Genomic DNA, 18,726 nt, shown 5'->3' on the forward strand with positions numbered 1-18,726 from the left:
TTGGAGAAGACTCTTGAGCGTCCCTTGGACTTCAAGGAGATCCAATCAGTCCATCCTGAAGGAGATCAGCCCTGGGATTTCTTTGGAAGGAATGATGCTAAAGCTGAAGCTCCAGTATTTTGGCCACCTCGTGCGAAGAGTTGACTCATTGGAAAATACTCTGATGCTGGGAGGGATTGGGGGCAGGAGGAGAAGGGGACGACAGAGGATGAGATGGCTGGATGGCATCACTGACTCGATGGACGTGAGTCTGAGTGAACTCTGAGAGTTGGTGATGGACAGGGAGGCCTGGCATGCTGCGATTCATGGGGTCGCAAAGAGTCGGACACGACTGAGCGACTGAACTGAACTCTATTATTACTAGATAATTTTGGATAAATATAAACTGATCTTTGGCACAGCCAAGTAGAAGAAATTCCTCTGGGAAACTAATTTTACATTCATTTGGCATCAGATAAATCTGTGTTGGAATCGGCTCTTCTCTTTTGTTGTTCTTGTTCAGTGGTGTCTGACTCTGCGATCCCATAGACTGAAACACGCCAGGCTTCCCTATCCTTCACCATCGCCCAGAGTTTGCTGAAACTCATGTCCCTGGGGTTGGTGATGCCATCCAACCATCTCATCATCTGTCCTTCCCGTCTCCTCCTGCTATCAATCCTTCCCAGCGGCAGGGTCTTTTCCAATAGGTCTTCCTTAGAAGAAAGTTACAATTGTCCTTAACCCCTCTTTCAGTCGATTTCCGTCCCCACAAACTTTGCATAATACCACTTACTTTAAAAGACAGTAAAAATTAAATGAGGAAATGCAGGTGATGTGAATTTAAAGCTCAAGAAATGATCGTTACAGTAACTGCTCATTAACTTAAAAAGTACTTACAGTTCCCTCAATACTAACGATGCATAAAAGTTAATAACCCTCAGTCTTAGAAAGGTATAAGAATAAAACCCAGAAAAACTTCAGAACCATTTCTACAAGGAACTAAGTTCGCAGTCTTCACTACAGCACCGGACCCTTAAACTCTGGAACAAGCTTCACGTTTGCTCATGCACAGTTACGACCCGTAAGGCCGGCCTCTTGCTCAACTCCGCGCCTAACGCGCCTCTACGTGCGCCTGCGCTGTGACCCCAGCTCTGGCGCATGCGCTGGGTGGGACGCTCTTCATTGAAAACTATGGCGTGGGTACCTGCGGAGTCTGCGGTGGAGGAGTTGATGCCACGGCTTTTGCCGGTGGAGCCCTGCGACTTGACGGAAAGTTTCGATCCCAGCGTACCTCCGAGGACTCCCCAGGAATACCTGAGGCGGGTCCAGTGAGTGTTGGACCCTGTGCGGGTGGGCCGGTTGTCCTTACGCCCTTGGGCACATCGCCCGTACCCCGCTCGACCCCAAAGTGCGATAAACCCCACTTCTGTTCCGTCCCCATACTCGGTCAGAACAAAATCCCTTGATTACATCTTTGTGTGAGCGAGTTTCTGTGAACTTCATTTTATTAAACCTGATTACTGGTGACAAGATACATGCTCTTAGATTGCTTTCAGTCCAGATAATTTAAGAAATTTATTGTTTAGAGCTTCCATTGCAATTCTGAAGTTTGTAATTTTATATTGAACTGTAGAAGTTGGATCGCTTGTTATACTACACATGAACAATAGTAATCACGTTTTTTTGCATTTATCACTTGTTTGTAGGATCGAAGCAGCTCAATGTCCAGATGTTGTGGTAGCTCAAATTGACCCAAAGAAGTTGAAAAGGAAGCAAAGTGTGAATATTTCTGTGAGTGTTATTACGCATCAGGGGATTTTTTTTTTTTTCCTCCCCGCAAATTAAAAGACGGAGGCTCAACCGTATAGTGTCAGAAAGTATCGGACAGGAGCAGTTAAAATGTAAGATTTTATTACTGTATGTTCAGTTAGACAGTTGCTTGTGCTTTTTCCCCCAAAAGGACAGCTGGCGTTTACTACCTGCAGAGAGACTTTTAGTAACCCTGACATTCCTGGAGCTTCTAGCACTTTAGGAGCATGACCCGATCTTCATGGAGTCTTTAAATAGGTTATTTATGCTAGCCTTTATTTTTAAGGTACCTTTTACCAGTTCACAATTATTATTGGGCTGGCGTTTAATCTTAGAGTAGTTTGTATGTTTTGAATTTGACTAGGTTTTGTTTTTTAAAAATAGAAACCCAAGTATCACACTTTTCTACCTACTTGCCCACTGTGAACCTTTTCATTCATTTATTTATCCAGCACATTTTTTAACTAAGCAACTTATGTGCCAGGCACTGGGAGTACAACAGAGGATGAGACAGAAAGTCCCTACCCTTGTAGAATTTGCTCTTTCTCCTGAGGAAGACATTAAAAAAACAAACCGTTATATATTATGTCTATTGCTGTGAAGAAAGTTAACATATAAGGACCAGTAAGTAACAGGGAGAACTAGTCTGGATGGAGTAGCCACAGAAAGTCCACTTGATGCTGTTTAACCTATGGTGGAAGGAGAGCAGCAGTTTTTAAATTACCACAGTTCCTTTTCCTTTTGTGTTCTAAGTAATTTGTTTATCTGATGTTTATTATCAGGAGATTTTAACTCAGATACTATAATGTTTCATATAATTCCTTTACAGAAATTTTTAGTTGATGACAGATGGTATCTTGTATACCTGACTTTTGAAATGTTACCATACTGAGTTTTATTTCAAGGCAATATGTGATCAGTTGTGACCTATGTGCTGTTTTAAGAAACAGAAGTAGCCCTTGTAAAGTCAAATGCTTTTAATTATTTGCATTCTGCTCATACCAGAATGTTTTATTTGCATTATGTCTTTTTGCTTCAAATAGTTTTGCTATTATAGAAAGGTAGTCCTGGGTTATATCTTTAGGTCTCATACTTGGATTTTGTAGAAACTCCAACTATAAACTGTTCCAGATTGCTTTTACTAAAGCAACTATATAAGGATCTTTTCTTGATGTTTTAAACTCAGACATAAATGAATTGCATCCTTTTTTACATCTGCAAAAAGTACTTCCTTTCTTGTGTAGTCTTACTAGCTTTATTACTCATTTTTCCTCTTGATTCTGCTTTTACTTTGCAGAGGCTTGAGAGTCTAGTGGTAACACTTAACATTGATTCTAAAATTTATGAACTGATCTCTAGCTTTCAGGATGCCAGCCTGCCCCAGAAGGATACTCCCCCACTCTGCAGTGGCAACAGCAACAAGTGGCACAATTTTCAACTGTTCGGCAGGTAGCTGTACTTTAATCATTTAATCAAATTAAAGCCTTCCTTCAGATTTATTTCTGTTCTTAGACTGTAGTTGGAAAAATTGGGGCTGCTAAATATGTAACGATAAGAATATTCATGAATCAATTACCAAATTATTATTATTATAATCACTTGACATAATACAATTTGAAACATTTTCCAGGCTTTAAGATTGTTAGAATGTTGTGCAGCAATTGATTTCTTTTGAGTTATCCATTCTATGATCATTTGTCTGATTTCTCTTCCTTTAGAGTGTGAACAGACATAGAAGTCACTGGAAATCACAACAGCTGGATAGTAACGTGACCATGGTATGTAAGTTTCTCTCTTTAGATCGTAACTATTATAACTATTGATTGTAACTATTATAGCTATTTGAAATAGTCCGTATTTACTTCCAGTTCTTAAAGATTCTCTTGTTTAATCCATATTATTTTCATTCTCTCCCATCTACTATTAATAGTAACAGTTCCATTGTCTTTTCGCCTGAAAAGGGTAGAATAAGTAATGCAAGTTATGTTTATGACACCCTTAATCCACATCTTGAGAGACTTTGGATCAGTCTCTACAAGTCTGTAAAGGTTCTTCTAGACATTTGGTTTTCAAGAAAGTAAATACATTTTCAGTATTTACAAAAAGATTGAATAAAGGCTCCTTGGATTTTCTTGATGAGGTAATGGTGCCAATACCAATGATTGACTTTTTAGTAAAGTTTGTCATGCTTACTGGAAAGTACCATTTGATGTTTTATCAGCTTAGACTAATTTTTTAAAATTTGTAATTGGAAGATAACTGTTTTACAATATTGTGTTGGTCTCTGTCCTACATCAACATGAATGGTTTACATATGTCCCCTCCCTCTTGAACCTCATTCGCACCTCCCACCCCATCCAACCCCTTTAGGTTGTCACAGAGCACCTGATTTGAGTTTCTTGTCTCATCCAGCAAATTTCTACTGGCTGTCTATTTTACATAGTAATTTATATGTTCCATGCTGCTCTCCCAATTCTTCCCACCTTCTGCTTCTCACACTGTGTCCACAAGTCTGTATCCTATGTCTGTATCTCCATTGAAAAAGTGAAAGTGTTTGTCACTCAATTGTGTCTGACTCTTTGCAACCCTATGGCCTGTAGCCCACCAGACTCCTCTGTCCATGGGATTTCCCAGGGAAGAATACTGGAGTGGGTTGCCATTTCCTTCTCCAGGGGATCTTTCCAACCCAGGGATTGAAGCCAAGACTCCTGCATTGGCAGGCCGATTCTTTACTGCTGAGCAACCAGGGAACCTCTTTAACCTCTTATGGAGTCTCATATTCTGGAGAATCAAATGAAAGCTGTTTATTTTCAGAGAGGGGAAAACACACCTATTCATACAATTTTGCTCATTGTTTCAGGTGGTTCATAGATTTCAGGGGGTTCTTTTGGCCATGCTGTGCTCCCCGTGGGATCTTGGTTCCCTCACCAGGGATCAAACCCATGTAGTGTAAGCATGGAGTCCTAACCGTTGGCCCACCAGGGAATTCCCCACAGATTTCAGATTTTAGAAGCTTCTTCTAGGTAGTGCTTCCTAACGTGTTTTAAATGGTGTCACTTTGGGATAAATGGAGGAAGCTGTTCTCATGGCCTAAGACTACCAGCTGAAATCTGAGAGATTCAGTGTAACCTCTCTATATGCTTCTGTATACTTGTTGGACGCTCTGCTCTAGGAAAAGTGTGAAAGACACTAACATCACTTGCCCAGAATCATTTAACTCATAAAAAGTATAGCTGAGATAGAGACCAAACTTTGTCTGATTCGAAAGCCTTTCACTGTACGGTGAGGTCTCCTGGTAAGAAGAAGGAGAGGACGGTAGGTAGGTAGATACATTTTTTTCCTTGCTCAAGGTAAGGACTTTTGGGTACCTATATAATTCAAAAAGAAGCTGCACCAGTAACAGGATGGTGATATAATTTTGTCAAAAGAGAAATGACAGCATAATTGATTGATTTAATAAATGAAGATCCTCCATCAAAACAATGGAATATTACATAGCAGTAACACATATATTCATCATGGCAGATGTGAAACATGTAAATAATAAGATGAAGAATTTTTAAAGCAACCTCTGAAGGCAACTATGTAAATATGAACATTGATTGATTGATTGATCTAATCATTTGTTAAACACCAACCGTATGTAATAATTAGGATTTTCAGTGCTACCTGAAGCAGAAACAGTCTCTGACCTAATGGAGTAATGGGAAAACATTGTTCCAGGACAGTAGGCTTTTACCTATTAGGGGTTTTGTTCTCCTTCTGAGGATCTAATGAAAGCTCTTTCTCCTCAGGGGGGAAAACTGCATATGTATGTAGAATGATTTGTGAGGTGATGTGCCCAAATAAAAATTGTTCTGTTAACTGAATCACTTTGCTATACACCTGAAACTAACTCTATTATAAATCAACTATAAATAAATTTAAAAAATTTAGGTTCTGTTAGGGTTGAGCTGAAAGGTCATGCTTTTTTCATCTGACAGTGCAGAATAAATCTATTCCCTCTTTGATTGGACAGCCTTTTATGTGAAGTATGTAATTATGTCTCCTTCCTTGGGATAAATAGGCTTCATTCTTGTAAGCATTCTTAGTGTATTTTTTTTTATATCAATTTTACGTCTTTATCACCCTCTTTTGAGCACTTCCTTGCTTGTCAGTGTTCATTAAAGTATGATCCAGACTGAAAATGTCCCACATATGGTGTGGCCACCTGGGTCCTGTTCTGGTTTGCTAGGACTGCCGTAACAAACCACCACAGATGGAGCGGCTTACCAAACAGTAAGGTATTCTCACAGCTTTGTGGGTTAGAGGGCTAAGATCGAGGTGTCAGCAGGTTTCTCTCAAGGCCACTGTCTCTGGCTTGCAGATGGCCATCTAGCTGGGTCCCCACGTGGCCTTCTGTGTGCGTACACATCCCTAATGTCTTTTTATCGGAATTTCCTCTTTCCCACAAGAATGTCAGTCAGATTGGATTAGGACCCACTCTACCCACCTCATTTTAACTTAATCACTGCTGTAAAGACTCAGTCTCCTAACCAGCACATGCTGGAGGTGAGGATCTCAGCATAGGAATTTTGAGGGGACACAGTTCACTCCGTTACAAGCACTATATGTTTGTGTGAGATGGTGGGAATATGAAGGAATCCTCACTTGTTTTTTCATTGTTCAGTATTAAAGAAAATACATAAGTAAGTTCTTTTTTTTTTTTTTTTCTTTTAGCCAAAATGTGAAGATGAAGAAGGCTGGAAAAAATTTTGTCTAGGTGAAAGGTTATGTGCTGAAGGGGCTATTGGACCAGCCGCAAGTGAAAGTCCTGGAATCGATTATGTACAAGTAAGTGATACTGTGACTAAACAAACAAAAAACAGGTCATAGTTTTGGAGCGAGATTTAGTATAGAGACTTAGCAGAATATAGCTTAGGCCAAATCCAGTCTCCTGACTGTTTTTGTAAGCCCATTTGCTAAACATAGAAGCATAATAGCTTTTTTGTTTTCCAAGGTTGTAAAAAAAATTTAAAAAGCGACTAATATATGACTGATGTATAACAGCCTTTTTCTAAAACAGTGTGTGCTTTAGCTGTTTAATAATTTTTTGAGCTAGATAGGACTTTTTTTTTTAATGATTAGGCAAGGGTCAAACAGTGAGTTCTGAGTAGTCAGAGAAACAAAGGAAAACTCAGGTGCTTAAAAACTCAGGTGCTTAAAAATGCTTAATAAATTGCAAATGAAGGGTCAAGCAGTGAGTTCTGAGTAGTCAGAGAAACAAAGGAAAACTCAGGTGCTTAAAAACTCAGGTGCTTAAAAATGTTTAATAAATTGCATATTCTGGTGGTGAAATGTTGAGGCTATGTTTAATTTATATTTTATAAATATAAAGATTATTTATATTTCATATGACTTTAATAATAAAGTATGTGGCCAGCTGCTTCTTGTCCTTCAGGATTCGCCTGCCCCCAAGCTTGCAGATGTTCATATATCTGCATTACTGGTAACTCCCTATACCATGTTGTCTGTTGTGTTGAATAGGTATTTATTGTTTTCTCTTTGGTGCCACGTTTTGTTTTTCTCATTTAAAATTAGTTTATCCCCTAAATGTGAAAGCTCTGAAAATCACTAAAAAAGACCCAAGACCTCAATTTAAAAAACAAAAACAAGCAAAGGGTGTAAAGAGACATTTCACAGGAAGGAAATGCAAATTGTTCTTATATGAGAAGATGCCCAAACTCTTAAAATAAAAACATTACTTACATCTCCACTGAGCTGGCATTTTTCAGTTAACATTGGTGAAACAAGTTTGACACACTGTTAATAAATAAGGGCTGGGGAAACAGGCAGTCTTAATGCATGGTGGTGGGAGTGTAGAAAGATTCAGATCTCTGAGAGCTAATTTAATGCTGTTTCTTATATAGCATTTCTTCTATTGGATTATATCCCTAATGTATGTTACTTTTCAAAATTTTTTAATTTGGCAAAGAATATATATTTATTCAGTTTGTTATTGCAAAATACACTTTAATGCGTGTCCACTTAAGTTTCTCGAAAGTCAGTACTGTTTTCATAATCAAAGCTCCCAACATTAAAGTCCAAAATAACTTTTTTTATTTAAAGCAGATTAGGTTTGAAAGAGCTCATCCAAGTACCCTTACTTCCCCAGAATGTTTGCTTAGCTAAAGATTTTTGAAAGAGTATGCACAACTTATTAACATCACACTTTTTTATTACATGCTTTATTTTAATATCTTCATTACTCAAAATCATTCTATATTTTTACATTTATGTATTCAAATGTCAAGACATTGTTTTCTTGGGTATTATTAGCATAGTAGTTCATGGAATGTTTTATTGTAATATATAATGAAGGAATTTTATCTATGTTTTATTTTCATAAAATAGCATGTTGAGAAATTCACCAATTAAAAAAAAAAATGAAGCCCCCCCCACCCTTCCGCTTTGTAATACCACTTAGTAAACTTCAGTCTCATTTTTCTTTCAGATTGGTTTTCCTCCCTTGCTTAGTATTGTTAGCAGAATGAATCAGGTAAAATATAGCTGATAATAATAAGAATATATGCATGCTTCTGTTTGCAGTGTGTGTGAAGATATTTGAATACATTTATTTAATATTTACAGTATGTAAGACCCTGTCCTAAACTCTTTAAAATTCTTATTTAATCCTCACTACAACCTTATATGGGGAATTATTATTAATATACATTTTTTTAATAAATGAGGAAACGGATGGCGATTAAGTCAAGGTGGTTTATTGGCAAGTTTTAATGGCAGCACTGGAATTCAGTCCCAGGTTGATCTCACTTCAGAACTCATGCTCTTTATCATGGTGCTAAACTATTCATACATTTATGTTTCAGTTATAAGTCTTAGATTATGGGGTTTGAAAAAAAATACTAAGGTTAGATTGCTATTTCTAGTTCCAGATGTTGGGCACACTTCATTAAGAATGAAATTTGAATTTCTTGGGTCAAAAGGGAAACAATATGAATTTTAGTTGTTCGGTCTCTCAGCACTAGGAACTCTGTTGTCCACTTAAAGAGCAAATAAAACTTTGATTGTTTTGTATTCACATATATTGGATACCCTTGGAAGATAAATTTTTTTAACAAGTCATACTCTTGTAAATAATATACTGGCCTACAGTTTTACTTACTTGATCATTTACATTAAGATACTCTAATAATTATACTAAATTCAATGAGAATGACTTTTGTAAGTGTCCCATCTATATTACGGAGAAGGCAATGGCACCCCACTCCAATACTCTGGCGTGGAAAATCCCATGGACGGAAGAGCCTGGTGGGCTGCAGTCCATGGGATCGCTAAGAGTCGGACACGACTGAGTGACTTCACTTTCACTTTTCACTTTCATGCATTGGAGAAGGAAATGGCAACCCACTCCAGTGTTCTTGCCTGGAGAATCCCAGGGACTGGGGAGCCTGGTGGGCTGCCATCTACGGGGTCGCACAGAGTCGGACACAACTGAAGCGACGCAGCAGCAGCATCTATACTAGAATAAGCTAGAGAATTTGGTAGATTATATTTCTCTAGCTAACTTTGTATTTAGATTTGTACTTTGATTTAATGAAAATAAGCTGAATTTATGCAAAGACTTCTTTTTAAGAGAGTGTGGAATTAACAAAAAAATAGTTCTGAACTAAATTAGTAGTTACTAACTAAATCCTAGGATTTAAACTGTGTTGATAATTGAAAATATATAAAAATATTTGTCGAAAAAGCCTTATCTCACTGAGTGTTCCATCTAATCAAATTACTAAATAGAGTCAAACGTTTCTCTCTAAGTCTAAAGAAGTCCATTTTAAGCAGTTGTTTTCTCACTGAACTTAATGTAACTCAGCTTGAACTTATCAGTGTTTTATTACTAATGCTGTTCTTCCATCTCTTCCCCCTCCCCCTTTTTTTAGGCAACAGTAACTAGTGTCTTGGAATATCTGAATAACTGGTTTGGAGAAAGAGACTTTACTCCAGAATTGGTAGTACTGCATCTTTCTTTTCATAATGCAGACAAAATTATATATACTTACCTTATATGTAAGCTATGGTTCTGTATTATTTATATATATGTACGTGTTATTCAGCTATATGTATAATGCAGACAATGCTTGTTTGCAGTAAAATAAGGAACTTACAATAGAATGTTAATCAACATAGTACTTCCTTCATTGAGAATCTTGCATTGGGGAGAAAAACCATCAACCAAATAGCTGGTTTATATCCTGGGAGAAGCTGCGTATCTTTTCACAGATCAGTAACAAACAGAATGGCTACCAGTCTGCAGACCCCATTTCAAATAGTCCTGGCTTAGAGAAGTTTGAAATGCATTTTCTAAAATGGCTTTGAAATCCAGTCCACTAAAGAATATCAGAAATAGGAATAATAGCAAATATATGTGCCAGGCTTCATTCTAAGGATTTTACGTATAATAACTCCTCGAATCCTTGAATAACCTATGAGCTGTTATTTCCATTTTACAGATGAGGAAACTGGAGCACATAGGGATTCAGTAACTGGCCTTAGGGCACACAGATTATAACTGGCAGAACTGAGACTCATGCTGGGGCAGTTTGGCTGTACTCTGACCAACTCTACTGTACTGCCCTTCTGTTTTATTGCTTTACACTCACAGCTTAAAAATTTTTCACCTTCACAGTTGGGTAAATTTGATAGATGTTATGTAAATGAATTGCCCACTTAATCCCCTCATAAGAAATTTTATCATCCTTTGCAGTTAGATTTGATTTTAAAAACAAGTATTTTTCACCACTGAGGATATTTGCAAAAAAGAGTGTATCTGAAGCTTCAAGGCTCCCAGTCATAACACAAGATATAATCTTTGCCGTCCAGAAGCTTCTGGTCAAATTTAAATGTATGCTTGCTCTTTTCACATAGAAGAGAATCCCACTCACTCTTTGTGAAAGAAACCTGGATGTGAATCTTTTTGTTCAAGAGAAGGTCATTGAAATAAAGCTTGAATAGAGTGAAGCCATTTTTTTTTTAAATGGGAAAAAAAACCATTGACTTGGGGTTGCTTAAGGAGCTAACTTAGTGTGTTGTACAAATTGCTATTTAAACTTTGTTCAAATACTCTTGCGTAGTCCCTGGAGTGATGTGTTGCTCCAAATAAACTCAGTCGTGCGTACTGCTGGTGGAATATAACTTGATAACGGCCTTTCTGAGGTACAATTAAGTGATTATAAATTAAACTTATGGTGTAGTTTGCCTACTTATTGCTTTCTTAAATCCTGTATAGGGAAGATGGCTTTATGCTTTATTGGCTTGTCTTGAAAAACCATTATTACCGGAGGCTCATTCACTGATTCGGCAGCTTGCAAGAAGGTGCTCTGAAGTGAGGCTTCTGGTGGTAAGTTCAGACTCACTATTCCACATCGGAAGCACTCAGCAGCTTCTGTGGTGGTAAAGAATGATTTCAGTGAAGTAACAAAAGGTGGACTATGTTGTTAGTCGAGATTAGATTTAGCCGCGTGGTAGAAGAGTCCAAAATAACATTATCTAAAATAAAATGCAAGTGTTTTTCTCAGACAAAGGGAGTATGAAGGTAGGCAGATCAGATCTAAGGTGGCAGTAACCCAGGCCTTCGAGTTCTGCCACTTGTGGTTTCCCTCCCCAAGCTCACTTCATAATCCAGGTTCCACCAGTATGTTTCACTAAAGGAAGCTGGGAAGAAGAGAAGGTTCTCCCCTCTAAAGAGCCTTCCCAGAGCCTCTTACAAGCACATCTGGCCAAAATAGCTCATTGGCCAGAATTTGGTCACATGACCATAAGGAACTATAGGAAATGTTTATTTTAGTTGGGTGACAGTGTACCCATCTAAAAATGAGCTTCATTTGCTACATAATATGGGGAATCAAGAAGCCACAGTGGTCAACTAACAGTCTCTGGCATAATAATGGTTTTGAATTTTTCCATTTAGACCCTTCCTCTAACTCATGCCTGCAGCATTACGATATAAATTAATTCGATGCCAGACTAAGCTGATTTTTTTTTTCATTCCTCCTTTCACCTGCACAAAATAAAAAACTGTTCTCCACTGACTACTCCAAAATAGTTTCATTAAACTTCCATGAGATGGCACAGACTAATTTACATGGCCTGTACTCCGAGCAAAATGTAACTTATTACTCACTGTATATTTAAAGTGAATTTTAGGAAATGTATAGTTCAGGAACAACTTCCTTCATCATTGAGAACCCTGATCTGAAATATTTTCTTTAAAATCTGTTTATATATGTTTTTTCCATTAGTGTCCAGTTAGGACACAGGCTTTTTTCAGTCTTACACTTGGAATCAGGAAAAGTATCTCTCCCAAGTTATCCTCCTTAGAGCCCTCAACTCTTATTCCTTTCTAGGATCTATTCAGGAGCTTTCTTTAAAACAAGATCTTAGATGTTTCTCAAGGAATCATTAACTCTACAGTTTCTCTGTTTTCTTTGATGTTTTCTATATCCATGTCATTATTATTGTCATCTAATAAAATGTTCATGTTTTGCACCGTGAAAGGAAACTTCCTTCAAAAATATTAGGTGGTTGGGACTTTGTTGGCAATCCAGTGGCTCACAGGGAGCATGGGTTTGACCTCTGGTCAGGGAACTAAGATCCCATATGCTGCGAGGCCACAATAAAAGAAGAAGGAAAAATTAGGGGATAACAGTCTGCATTTCAAGCTTTCTTTTTTTTCTTTTTGCCTTTTAGGACAGCAAAGATGATGAAAGGGTTCCTGCTTTGAATTTATTAATCTGCTTGGTTAGCAGGTAAGTAATCCTTGACTTCTTGCTTTATAATAGCATTATTAATGGTGGTAGAAAGTATTGTTTCCATTTTACAGTGAGGAAGTTGAGGCATAAGGAAACAGTATTATATGTATCACAATTCCCTTTATTTCTAGTGTTTCTCTGTAAATAATGCTGCATTGAAGATTCTTATACACATAGCTCTATTTATTGCCTAAGGGGAAATTCCTGGAAATAAATTAAAGGGCTTGCATGTACTTGTAAAACTGAGATATTTATTACATTTGCCTTCTAGAAAGATCATACCACTCTGGGTTCCGACTAAAATGTTGGTGAGAGTGCCCATCTCCTGTTATTCAACACTGAGCGTTTTCAGTTGATGTAAATATTTCCATTCTAGTAATAAAAAGATGCAGATTAATTGTATTTGCTTTGTATGGTTATCCATAAGGATAGAATATGTTTCATTTTATTGCAGTTTTTTTAAATTGCTCATGTCCTTTGATCATTTTCAGTTATTTAGTATATTTTTTATTTCATTTCTTACATTAAAATTCCACCTGGAATTTACATGAAAATGTCTTCATATTCTAAATTCTTAAATGTGAATATGTGTATACACACACACACATATTTATTTTAGGTCTCTTTCTGGACTTGCTATTTTTATTCATTGGTCTGTTTTTATTCCAACACTAATAACTTTTTAATGCTTTATAATATATTTAAATACTGGGATATTAAGTAATACTGTGTTCATTTTTCCCATTGCCAAGCGAGATACTTTTTCAAAATATAAACATGTTCAGCATGTAGTTTCTTGATCTATAATAATTATGCTAATGATGATAATTAATACTTAGTGGTCAATTTGTGCCAGGCATTTTTCTTAGTGCTTCAAAATAGGAACTCATTTAATCCTTAGAAGGTAGGGCAGAAGTTTCTGAGGCTATAGACTTCACTTAGGAAAACCTATAGGTTATAACAGGTTTGAAAACCAGATAACATAGGCCTTGACTCTATTGTAACAGCTTCAGTGTAAGTAACTTACATGGTTATAAGTCTTCTGTGTTTTTTGTTGTTGGTTTTCTTTTGATAGCTTTAAGGCAATAGCTGCTAATTCATAGAAATACCCTATCAGATGAGTAGGATCGCATTCAAACAGGATCCAATAACTGTTGTGCGGGCATAGTTGCTTCAGTGTAGTGTCTGACTCTTTGTGACCCTACAGACTGTAGCCCACCAAGCTCCTCTGTCTGTGGGATTCTCTAGGTAACAGTTGTGGAGTGGGTTGCCATGCCCTAATCCAGGGGATCTTCCCAACCTAGGGATCTAACCCAGGTCTCCTGCATTGCAGGCAGATTCTTTACTACTGAGCCACTGGGAAAGCCCCCCAGTAACTGTTAGGCACCTTAATTATTTTACCGATCATAATTATTTTTTATGCTCCTTATTATAGAGGTTTTAAAACACATAAAAATATAGTAAAATAACCCCCCCAGACTAATCTACCACCCAGGTTCCACAGTTACTAACTCTACACCAGGATGTTTCATTTATCTGTTTTGTTAATATATTTTAAACAAATATTGGACATATTATTTCTCCTGTTTCAGTGTATCTGACTGATAAAGGGCTTTCCGGTAAATTTAGTGATAACTCAGTATCATCTGATGCCCAATTGTGTTTCATATTCCCTAATTGTCCCAAGAATGTCTTTTTATGTTTGAATTGTTCAAACCAGGATCCAAGTAGGATGCACTCGTGGCGTTTGTCTGGTATGTCTGTTAAGTACCCCCACCAGCCCTTTTGGTTTTTTTCTTTGCTATTTATTTGTTGAAAAAACTGGATCCTTTGACTTGTAAAATTTCCTGTATTTTGGTTTTGACGGCTAACTACATGGTGGTGTGTAATGGTTCACTTATCCTGCATGTTTGCTGTAAACCGGTAGGTAGGTCTAGAGGCTCGATTATATCTGATAATGTGTGTTTGTGTGTTTGTGTACAAGACTGTGTGCTCTCGTGTCACATCAGGAAGCATACAGTGCCTAGTTGTCTCTCGTAGAGTGGTGTGAGGTTGATCTTCACGTTCAGGTAAAGGGATATAGCAGTCATTCTTTTTGATGCTCAAATTGGTCTATCTTTGGATAGTGGGAGCCCTTCAGATCAGTTCCTATGCTTTTTGGTCTGTAACCTCAGTGGCCTATCAAAAGAAAGCTATCAAAAAGCTTTCTTACTTTCTGCTCTGCCAAAATGACTCAGTTATATCTTGGGCACTTCTGGCTCCAGATCTGGAATTAGTCTCTTCTCCTGGGAGTGCTGGTTCCTCTTTCAAAGTAGAAAATGATATCTAGAGTCTACATTTTGAACATTAGGGAAGCTAGGTGTTTTGGGGTTGGTCATTGCATTTAGGCCTTTTCACTGAACAGAGCTATGAAGTATGTATTTTTTAGAAAGAAAAGTAAAATCATAGGTCCAAGTTGATATTTCAGTTCTAACTTAAGATTACTTGATTTTTCTTAACATAATTATTGACTTTATCCTACAGTACGCACATGGTAGTTTCAGAATAACAATACTAACAATATGGCCAGTTGTAAAACTGTTGAAGTCCATTTAAGAATTCTTTGCAGTTCTTTTTGTTCATGGTATATCTTTCTAGTTACATATATTGGAACATCATGTTTAAGATTACTTGGAATTATTCTCCTGTTTGGTTTATGCCACCAACCTAGTATAGGAGAAGATTCATTTAGTGGAGTCTGGTTAGTGATTTTATTTTTACTTAAACTTGTTTTATAATTTCATAAAATGCTTAAATTGTTCCAGAGTTAAAATTGTAATTTGTATTGGAGCATTTTAGAATCCATCTTTATCCTCTGTAGTCTCTTTTCTCCCTTTTGTAGTTATCTGTTTTATTGTTAATTTTTTATTTATCCTCCCATTCACTGTTTCTTTTAAAAAATATAAGCAAATATATGTATACCCTGCACATGCTTACAAAACATAGCATACTTAGCTTTCCATTCTATGCTTCGTTTTTTTCACTTACTGAATCCTGGGAATCACATGGTAGCAGTGTAGATATTTTCCTCATTCCTTTTTTTAGAAAAGCTTTGTAATCTTTCACTGTGTAGATGTGCTGTAGTTGATTCAGCCAGTCGCTTTATTAATGGATATTTGGGTCATTTGTGGTCTTTTGCTATTACAAAAATACTATTTTTTATAGCTGAGTAATATTCCTTATATATGTATATAGATGTATCTTTTTGAATGTGCTGCAATTAATATTTTAACTATACATTAATTTTTTTAATTGAAGTATAGTTGATTTACAATGTTGCATTAGTTTCTGGTGTATGGCAAAGTGATTCAGTTATGCATATATATGTATACATATTCTATTTTTCAGATTTTTTCCCATTATAGTTTATTACAAGATTTTGAATATAGTTCATTGTGCTGTACAGTAGGGCCTTGTTTATTTTGTATGTAGTAGTTTGTATCTGCTTATTGGGAACTCCTAATTCATTCTCCCCTGCCCTGCCCCTCACTTTTCTCCTCCAGTTACCATAAACTTGTTTTCTGTGCCTGTGGGTCTGTGTCTGTTTTGTATCATTTTGTTTGTATCATTGTTTAGATTCCACATAAGAGTGACATCATATGATATTTATCTTTGTCTGACCTACTGCACCTTGTATGGTAGTCTTTAGGTCCATCCATGTTGCTGCAAATAGCATTATTTCATTATTTTTTATAGCTTCGTAATATTCCTTATATATGTGTATACACAGACCTTTTTAGCATTTTCTCCAGATATATGAACAGGAGTGGGATCGCTAGATTGTATGGTAACTCTCTTTTTAATTCTTTTTAGGAACCTCCGTAGTTTTTCCGTAGTGGCTGCACCAATTTCCATTCCCACCAACGGTGTAGGAGAGTTCCCTTTTCTCCATACCCTTTCCATCATGTGATGATGGCCATTCTGATTGGCATGAGGTGATACCTCATTGTAGTTTTGATTTGCATTTCTCAAAAAATTAGTGATGTTGAGCATCTTTTCATATGCCTGTTGGCCAGCTGTATATCTTCTTTGAGGAAATGTCTGTATAGGTTTTCTGCTCATTTTTTTTTTATTGGGTTTTTTGGTTATTGAGTTGCATGAGCTGCTTTTTTTATTTTGGAAATTATACCCTCATGGATCACATTGTTTGCGAAGATTTTCTCCCAGTTCATAGGTTCCCTTTTCATTTTATGCTTTCCTTCGCTGTGCAAATTCTTTTATCACCAGGTATTTTGACCAGCGTGACTTAGCCGATGAGCCGTCCTGATGAAGCTGATCTCTCAGAGACAGAAGATACTTGTGATGAAGACGCTTGAGTCTGAGGAAGTGCAGTGCCAGTTAAGTGCAGATTGCCTCACATTTTCAGCACCGTGTGAAGAGTCTTCAACTTAACCTGTGCAACTCAGGTTGATCTTCAGAAGATAGATTGTATTATTTTGAATATCTGAGGTATCTGTAAAAGATCTTACCCAGTTTTTAATGAATAAGCACTTTTCTGTAATCACGTGCTTTTAAAGCAAAAGTGAAAGATTTACTGATGAAGCATCCTACACAGAAACTGTATGGTGAAATTGTACAGAGGTCTTTGGTGCTGTTTTGTTGTTTATTTACATGTACACATATAAAATTTGATTGAAAATGTTTTGGTTACTAAATTTTGTTTGACTCTTAAAAGACAACAGACTAATGTCCTTAGTATTAGAATTAGGATAATCTAGTTTATATGGCATGTGTATTCATAGTTAGCAACAAAATTAGTCTGATGTTTTCTCTTTAAGCTCAGACTTTTTTTTTTAAAAGCTTTCTTACATAAACGCAATTTTTTCTTTATAGATCATTTTCTGTAATACGGTAAAAGGTCAACTCTTTTAATTTTTATGCCACATCTTTTATCATATTGTTTACAGTTTTTCTACTTCTCTATCTGGTAGGAGTGTTTCATACTGTAAGTGACAAAAGACCCAAGTAGCAATGGTTTTTCAAATAGGGATTCATCTTTCTCATATAACAAGAAACCTAGAGGAGCTGGCATTGGTTCAGTGACTCCACTTTACCAAGGTGTTTGAAAGTCTCTTAGTTTTTCCTTCATAGTAAGATGGCCACTGCAGTGCAGAGCAGTGTGTCTATATTCAAGATAGAATAGTTGAGGAAGGAGGCAGAGCCTCCCACATCTGATCCTTTTCTCATAAAAGCAAAACCTTCTCCAGAAATCCACAGCAGACTTGTGTTCATCTGTTGGCCTTGAACGTATAAAATCATTACCTCTAGCTCCAAGAAGAATGGGGAAATGAAACTGTAAGCTTTTCCAATCTTTCTAATGGGAAATGGAAAAGGAAAAGAGGATTGGGAATAAACGTGGATTGGGCAACCAATAGTTTTGTCACTAGTTATAAATGGAGCAGATATAATTTTGTATTTTAATCTTTTCTACCACGTTGTCTTCCAAAAGTTGGTTTTGGCAGTGGGGGAGGGGGGTCGCACCCAATGGCTTGTGGGATCTTAGTTCCCCAACCAGGGATTGAACCCCGGGCCCTCAGCAATCAAAGCAAGGAGTCCAAACCACTGGACTGCCAGGAAATTCCCTCAAAAAACTGAGTTTTAAATGGTAGCCTAGTAGTCTTAAGTTGTGTTTTACCAGAATTTAAACAGTCTCTCATTGTTGGATATTTAATGTTTTCAGTGCTAATCCAACATAGAAAATATCTTTTATGTACAACTTTTTCCTTTCTTTGACCAGAAGTTCCCAAGAGGAGGATTGAAAGTCATGAGATTCCAACAGTTAAATATTGGTTTTGCAATTTGACTTAACTGAGGTTTTAAAAATTAAGAATTTTTTTTTTCTCCTTAATTCTGGTTTGAGAAGTTCAGGGCTGGTATAGCAGCTGGCTGTAATAATATCTTAAATATCCTAGGCTACATCCAGATTTATCTTTCATCAATCTTAGAGGATAGTTTTCATCTTTTTAGTCATGATATGGTGGTTTTCTCTCTTTGAATCTACATTCCAGGGAGGATAAAAAGGTATCACACTTCTTGATGTCCTATCAGGGGAGAAAAGTATTATAAGAAATCCTCAACTTACAACTTATTTGCC

General features: G+C 36.9%; 1 protein-coding gene across 1 annotated transcript; it reads left to right on the forward strand.

Annotated features, from left to right (window-relative positions):
* Positions 1-1,043: 1,043 nt before the first annotated feature.
* GEMIN2 (gem nuclear organelle associated protein 2) lies at positions 1,044-17,273 on the forward strand. The gene is made up of 10 exons (XM_069559032.1): positions 1,044-1,307; positions 1,686-1,770; positions 3,148-3,237; positions 3,507-3,566; positions 6,508-6,621; positions 8,282-8,326; positions 9,726-9,794; positions 11,072-11,182; positions 12,532-12,590; positions 16,860-17,273. The coding sequence occupies exons 1-10, from the start codon at positions 1,138-1,140 to the stop codon at positions 16,897-16,899; spliced, it is 843 nt and encodes a 280-aa protein (XP_069415133.1). The 5' UTR covers positions 1,044-1,137; the 3' UTR covers positions 16,900-17,273.
* The last annotated feature ends 1,453 nt before the right edge of the window (positions 17,274-18,726 follow it).

Source organism: Ovis canadensis, chromosome 18, assembly GCF_042477335.2.
Source record: "Ovis canadensis isolate MfBH-ARS-UI-01 breed Bighorn chromosome 18, ARS-UI_OviCan_v2, whole genome shotgun sequence".
In the NCBI taxonomy this organism is placed as follows: domain Eukaryota; kingdom Metazoa; phylum Chordata; class Mammalia; order Artiodactyla; family Bovidae; genus Ovis; species Ovis canadensis.